Source organism: Salmo trutta, chromosome 6, assembly GCF_901001165.1.
Source record: "Salmo trutta chromosome 6, fSalTru1.1, whole genome shotgun sequence".
Classification (NCBI taxonomy): Eukaryota; Metazoa; Chordata; class Actinopteri; order Salmoniformes; family Salmonidae; genus Salmo; species Salmo trutta.
In genome coordinates, this window is record NC_042962.1 from 22,432,895 (window position 1) to 22,440,419 (window position 7,525).

Sequence of the window (7,525 nt, forward strand, 5' to 3'; positions counted from 1 at the left end):
TTCCCAATGATTTTACTTGTTAAAAATCGCCACAGTTCTACTGCGGAGATGACGTTCGTTATGGTGTCTTCCCTAGAAGTCAGCTGGAAGTTTTAAAAATTAAGTCTCTAGGTTCAGTTTTAAACATTAAAGATGCGTTTATTAGCATGAAAAAAAAAGAAGACAAATCTGGACAAAGCCAAGCAGCTTTGTTGCTGATGTACAAACAGGACTGATTGGTATAGTAGGATACCCAAGGATGGAAATTAAAGAAGTCTGCTAGCCTGAGGCTAGTAGAAAATGTGCCAAACTAGCCAGCTAGCTAAATTCTCTCATTTAAAATATCGCATGGCGTAGTACAATGTCACGAGTTATTACAAACTGTGGTCTAATAGCCTGGCTGGCCAGTCCCAAAAATCCTTAAATTCCATCTTAGTATACCCCTGAAAAATGTCACTTTGTTGAGCCTGACTATTTTTTTCATTCCTCCCCCCTTCTCTTCATGCGTATCTCAATACATTGAGGGCTTTTCTTCTCCTTTCGGATTAGTCACTTTTTCCAGGTTCTTGCTGATGATGTCATACAGTTCCGCCTGTAGCACACAAACACAGAAACATTGAAGTAAGTGCTCTTGCATCTTTTACAGTACACTGGAGCTTATCTTTGGGGTTGGAGGTTCATAGCTGGACCTAAAACAAACCAAGTTGTGGGACAGTCTCATCTTGACATTAGTTCACTTTAGAGGTCTTAAAAACAGCCAACAAACTTTAATTCATCCCTTTGACCCATTTCCCTTATAGATGAATGATGTTATTAATAATAGACTAGTGTTAGTAGTATCAGTATATACATTACTATAGTCATATATGGCAGTAGCATCTTGGCTCTGTCCCAAATGGGACCCTATTCAGTGCACTACTTTTGACCAGAGCCCATAAGGGGCACTCACATAGAAGCCACGGATGTCCAGAAGGATGACTCTGATGTCAGAGTAAACAGCCTCATCCTTCTCATGGACCAGAGAGCGGTAGTCCATCTGATAACAGGAAGAAGGAGAAGAAATATGGGGATGAGTAAAAGAAGGGCATGTGTCAGACATCAGGTCAGTTGAATAAAAAAAAATTGGGTAGTGTCTACAAATGCCAATTCTCACCACATGAGTTAACTTGGAGGCTTTAGACACTGCATCACCCCTCTCTGAAAAGTACCTGAAAGACCAAAAGTTATTGTGAAATGTATATCTATTTTGTCAAAAGTTATTGTCAAATGCAGGATCAACGTATGAACCTCAAGGGCTCTAAGTTACTTGAACGTATGAAAAGCTATCGTACTTGTTAATGTTGGTGTGAAAGCCGTCCACTTTGGTCTTCACTGCAACTATTCTTTCCAAGATTTTCTCCTGGAAGTAACACATGGAAATGTTGACTTTTAATAAACATCAGGAGAATACAATTCCATCTGTACCAGTTTAATGTTTTTCATGAACGACCACTTGACCTTAAACATACGTGTGTTGACCATTTACCTGGATTGCAACGCCAAAGTCATTCCCATCCTCTATTTTGGGGATGAGATGCTGAATCCAGCAGGACACCTAATAAGATAAACACCAATGACTGCTACAGTAAATTTAAACCTTCACCAGCCTGTATCAGAGCGTTGCATCTCATTTGACCACAAGAGGTCACTGTTGCTTTATTGTATTCTTACTGTAATGGTCTCAGTGCAAGGACATCTGTCTAATTCTTACTGTAATGGCGGTTGTCCGCAGTGCTAGGATCTCTGTATGATTCTCACTGTAATAGTGTCCCTCAGTGGTAGGATCTCTGTATAGTTCTTACTGTAATGATTGTCTCCCTCAGTGCTAGGATCTCTGGTTTGACTCTGTCAAGCAGCTTCACAATCTTCTCATTCCCTTTGATGAAGCCACATTTTGGAGCTAAAAGAGACCAAAGAAAAACAACAACACCAACTGGTAAGTAGCCACCACCTGCATCCACATAAAATACATTTATGTAAAATAATAAAAATACCCACTACTTGGAATTATTTTAGAAGCCTATTTTAAAATAATTGGTCTTGAGCTGGCAACTACCACTCCTAAATGAAGGCCATGACTTAAACCACTGTTTTTTACCTTTCTTCTTCTTCTCATCATCATCATTCTTGTCAGTCTCCATTTCCTGGAGGGAGAATAAATTAGTCAATCTGTAGCCTTAGCCTACCATGTCAAATATACAGTGCATTCGGAAAGTATTCAGACCACTTCACTTTTCCACATTTTGTTACATTACAGCCTTATTCTAAAATGTATTAAATAAAAATCATCTCATTAATCTACACACAATACCCCATAACGACAAAACAAAAGTTTAGAAATTTTGGCAAATGTATTAAAAATAAAAAACAATACCTTATTTACATAAGTATTCAGAACCTTTGCTATGAGACTCAAAATTGAGCTCAGGTGCATCCTGTTTCCATTGATTAGCCTTGATGTTTCTACAACTTGGAGTCCAGCTGTGGTAAATTCAATTGATTGGACATGATTTGGAAAGGCACACAGTTGACAGTGCATGTCAGAGCAAAAACCAAGCCATGAGGTTGAAGGAATTGTCCATAGAGCTCAGAGACGGGATTGTGTCGAGGCACAGATCTGGGGAACGGTACCAAAACATTTATGCAGCATTGTAGGTCCCCAAGAACACAGTGGCCTCCATCATTCTTAAATGGAAGAATTTTGGAGCCACCAAGACTCTTCCTAGAGCTGGGAGCCTGGTCAAACTGAGCAATCGGGGGAGAAGGGCCTCACTCTGACAGAGCTCCAGAGTACCTTCCAGAAGGACAACCATCTCTGCAGCACACCACCAATCAGGCCTTCATGGTAGAGTGGCCAGACAAAAGCCACTCCTCAGTAAAAGGCACATGACAGCACGCTTGGAGTTTTCCAAAAGGCACTTAAAGGACTGATCATGCGAAACAAGATTCTCTGGTCTGATGAAACCAAGATCGAACTCTTTGGCCTGAATGCCAAGCGTCACATCTGAAGGAAACCTGGCACCATCCATACGGTGAAGCATGGTGGTGGCAGCATCATGCTGTGGGGATGTTTTTCAGCTGCAGGGACTGGGAGACTAGTCAGGATCGAAGGAAAGATGAACGGAGCAAAGTACAGAGAGATCCTTGATGAAAACCTGCTCCAGAGCACTCAGGACCTCCAGACTGGGGCGAAGGTTCACCTTCCAACAGGACAACGACCCTAAGCACACAGCGAAGACAACGCAGGAGTGGCTTCGGGACAGGTCTCCATGTCCTTGAGTGGCCCAGCAAGAACCCGATCGAACATCCCTAGAGAGACCTGAAAATAGCTGTGCAGCGACGCTCCCCATCCAACCTGACAGAGCTTGAGAGAATCTGCAGAGAAGAATGTAAGGAACTCCCCAAATACAGGTGTGCAAAGCTTGTAGCGTCATACCCAAGAAAACTCGAGGCTGTAATCGCTGCCAAAAGTGCTTCAGCAAAGTACTGGGTAAAGGGTCCGAATACTAATGTAAATGTGTTCAGTTTTTTATTTTTCATCAATTTGCAAACATTTAAAAAAAAAAAAAAAAAAAAAATTTTCTTTGTCATTATGGGATAGTGTGTAGATTGATGAGGGGGAAACAAAATGTGTGTGGGGGGGAAATCAAGGGGTCTGAATACACTGTATATGCTACTATTATAATGAATGAGCTAACTCCCTATTCAAACTTAAATGCTTTCCCCAGCAGAAAAGGCCAAAAACCAACTGGAGACGCTCCACTCTACAAGAACTGAGTAAAGTGGGGGATCTCCTGGCTAGAGACAAAAGCCCTCGCACAGAAGACAGTGAGGTGGAGCATCATGGTGGATGCCCTATGCTCCCAATTGTGCCAAGCGGTTATAGTCAAGTAAGTCAAACCATTCAATCCTGTGGATCTATACTGAAGAAAATCTAAAAAACCCAACATGCAACAATTTCAAAGATTTTACTGAGTTACAGTTCATATAAGGAAATCAGTAAATTGAAATAAATGAATTAGGCCCTAATCTATGGATTTCACATGACTAGAAATACAGATATGCACCTGTTGGTCACAGATACCTTAAAAAAAAAATTATCAAAAAGGTAGGGGCGTCAATCAGAAAACCAGTCAATATCTGTTGGGACCATCATAGAGTTGATCAGGCTGTTTATTGTGGCCTGTGGAATATTGAAACTCTCCTCTTCAATGGCTGTGCGAAGTTTGCTGGATAATGAAGGGAATTGGAACACGCTGTCGTACACGTCAATCCAGAGCATCCCAAACATGCTCAATGGGTGACATGTCTGAGCATGCAGGGCATGGAAGAACTGGGACATTTTCAGCTTCCAAGAATTGTGTACAGAGCCTTGCGACATGGGGCTGTGCATTATCATGCTGAAACATGAGGCGATGGATGAATGGCACGACAATGGGCTTCAGGAACTCGTCACGGTATCTCTCTGCATTCAAATTGCCATCGATAAAATGCAATTGTGTTCGTTGTCCGTAGCTTATGCCTGCCCATACCATAACCCCACCATGGGGCACTCTGTTCACATCAGCAAACCCCTCCCCCACACAACGTCATATACGTGGTCTGTGGTTGTGAGGCCGGTTGAACGTACTGCCAAATTCTCTAAAGAGGCTTATGGTAGAGAAATGAACATTCAATTTTCTGGCAACAGCTCTAGTGGACATTCCTGAAGTCAACATGTCATTTGCACACTAACTTGAAACATCTGTGGCATTGTGTTGTGTGACAAAACTGCACATTTTAGTGGCCTTTTATTGTCCCAAGCACAAGGTGCACCTGTGTAATGATCATGCTGTTTAATCAGCTTTTTGATATGCCACACCTGTCAGGTAGATTGATTATCTTGGCAAAGGAGAAATGCTCACTAACAGGGATGGGGAAAAGGAAAAGAAAAGTACACAATTTGAGATAAGCTTTTCATGCGCATGGAACATTTCTGGGATTTTTTATTTCAGCTCATGAAACATGTGACCAACACTTGTTGCATTTATATTTTTGTTCAGTGTATATGGAATGTGTCCCAAATAGCACCCAGTTGCCTATATAGTGGGCTACTTTTGAACAGAGCCCTATGGGTAGCCCAATGGGCCCTGGTCAAAAGAAGTTCACTAAAATAGTGAATAGGGTGCCATTTGGGAGCAGATTTTGTATTTGGTTAGAAGAGCATGATAGCCAGTCACCTCATCCTCTGGAGTAGGAGGGTCTGGTATAGGGATGTCTAGAGGAGCATGGAGAGTGGACAGGTCTGTGATGCTGAGATCCTCCTCCTGGAAGAGAGATGGAAAGGAGAGCGGGATGGAGGAAGAGCGGGAGGGATAAAGGAGAGGAAGAGAGGAGAGGGAGGGAAGTGGAGAGGAGAGGGAGGGAAGTGGAGAGACAGATGAGAGGAAAGTAGGTAGAGACGGTTGGACAAGATATGAAGGATGAAAAGGAAGGTTAATTTCACAATGTGGGGGCAGACAGTGATACATGGGATGTGAACTAACCAATGAGGCCTACCTTCAGCAGGTTGTCCAGTTGGGTGATCTTCAATGGGATGTAGTTTGAAAACAGATCCTCTGCCTAAAAAAAAACAGAAATAGGTAAGAACTAACTACACCATTATGCCACAACGGCATGTCCGTTTCTACTTCCAATGGTAATGCAATTGCACCAGCAGACATCTGTTAACACAATAAGGCAAACACATACTAACCTGTTGATACAGAGACTGGCGGAAGTTCTCCACCTAAGGCGAAGGGATGAAAAGAAGATACTTTGGCTGCGTTTCACTCTCATAAAAAGACACACCCTCATCCACTTACCCTCGCCTTATGCCCTTGGGGGAATGCCCGCAGCCATATTTGTCGTCGGTCCAAATGATTAGCCAGGCAAGGGAAGTTTGCAACCTAAGCCCCACAGCCCTCGTTTTTTAAATGGAGTTTGCGAGTGTACAATTATGTTCACGTCGGGGGCCTGAAACGCCCCATAATTCAATTTGCGACGATTGTACATCCGCTAAGAAGAGTCCGCCAAAACTTAAAACCTCAATAGCAATATAGAGTCAACATACAAGTGTAAGTAAAAACTAAATGTAAATAAGTTTACAAAAATGGTGCTACTAATGCACAAGCAAGTCTTATAAAAAGTAATTGTTTTTGTTTGGTTATCTTTTGGAAATTGTAGAAATAAAACATTTCCCTTCTTCAGAAGTTCCAGCTAGGCAGGCTTTAGCTAATTAATTTGGCTGAAAACACAATCATCTCGGGATGAACGACTGATGAATTTCCGGGCAAGGGCGGTCCATTTAAAACTCATTCCTTCCTACCTTGCCCAGGAAGTGTATACTCGTCAGACGTCATAACACGTCATCAGAAGTGTCCACTTAATTTGAGGTCTGAGTGTGTCTTTTTAAGTGTTTGGAAAGCAGACTTTGGCTGTATGATGCATAATGTGGAAATAGGTGTACTAAACTCATACTACAAAATAACTTAAACTCACAAGCACACAAGGATCAGTGTGTCATCATGTGTAATCATTGTGTAATCTATTGTAAACTACCTTTACACACCTAAACTCAGACAGCCTGGAACGCCCCCTTAATCGAGTAAACCAGTGAAACCGTTTTTGCCCGTTTTGTTTCGCTTTCGCTTAAGTAATGGCTGTCTGGCAGAATGACTAGGGATTTTTCCAACTAACAACGGCTGTGCGTAACAGAACAAAATGTAACAAGTTATTTGCCTTTCAGGCCATATCGCAAGAAAAAAGTTTTGTTATAACCTATAGGTATTCTTATGCAACCACTCGCGCACAGTTAAATGGTAACATTATGTAAGAAAAAACATTTAGCCCAATTAACGCTAGCGAGGTTTCTCGGTCCATTGACGTGATTTAGGCTACATATAGCTTCGATGCAACCAAGAGAGTTGCATCGAAGCTAAACTAATGTAGCTAACGTTAGCTAGCTACATGGTGGAGATGCCAAAAGCAACGGCTAAATGAACGCTTAACACTTATTAACAACATATGCATTAGTTAGTGCTTACCTTCACTGCGTTTGCACTTTTTATTTTCAGTACAGATGATCTCGACATTTTGAGAACGGTTTAGTGAGAATTCTATCAAGTAAAAGGCCCGTCGTTGTAAATCTATTTCCTCAAAGTAGCCTACTTTCGTTTTCATAGGATTACATTCGAAAACCACCTGATCAAGCCACACCCACTGAATTAATAAAAAAAAAAAGATATAGTCCCTTGATATTTAGCACACTTGTTTGCTAGTGAATTAAATGGCCATTTCAAATACAGTTGCTTGCTCACAATCACATTATTGGAGACTACCAAGACCAAAACTCCCCATACAAAACATCTTTACTGGGGACATTTTAATTGAGGGAACCCACAACAATTGTGTCTATAACACATTTGTTGGCATTGGCATAATTATATTAAATTTACATTGAAGTTGGCTTTGATTAAAGTTTCATCAC

The 7,525-nt window shown here is 41.5% G+C and overlaps 1 protein-coding gene across 1 annotated transcript; it reads right to left on the reverse strand.

The window, feature by feature from the left end:
• Positions 1 to 117: 117 nt before the first annotated feature.
• On the reverse strand, positions 118 to 7,234 carry LOC115195675 (proteasome activator complex subunit 2). Its single transcript, XM_029755785.1, has 11 exons — positions 7,083 to 7,234; positions 5,753 to 5,785; positions 5,557 to 5,619; positions 5,238 to 5,324; positions 2,117 to 2,162; positions 1,821 to 1,918; positions 1,505 to 1,573; positions 1,311 to 1,378; positions 1,133 to 1,187; positions 929 to 1,015; positions 118 to 571 (listed from the first exon to the last, which is right to left on the reverse strand). Exons 1-11 carry the CDS (start codon positions 7,128 to 7,130, stop codon positions 491 to 493), a joined length of 735 nt encoding a protein of 244 aa, XP_029611645.1. The 5' UTR covers positions 7,131 to 7,234; the 3' UTR covers positions 118 to 490.
• Positions 7,235 to 7,525: the final 291 nt, after the last annotated feature.

Excerpts from the sequence above, each read along its gene's own strand:
- LOC115195675 (XM_029755785.1), bottom strand. The coding sequence starts at position 7,130 with ATGTCGAGATCATCTGTACTGAAAATAAAAAGTGCAAACGCAGTGAAG. Across the intron at positions 5,620-5,752 it reads GCCAGTCTCTGTATCAACAG|GCAGAGGATCTGTTTTCAAA; the intron begins GTTAGTATGTGT and ends GTTTTTTTTTAG. Across the intron at positions 1,016-1,132 it reads CCTCCAAGTTAACTCATGTG|ATGGACTACCGCTCTCTGGT; the intron begins GTGAGAATTGGC and ends TCCTGTTATCAG.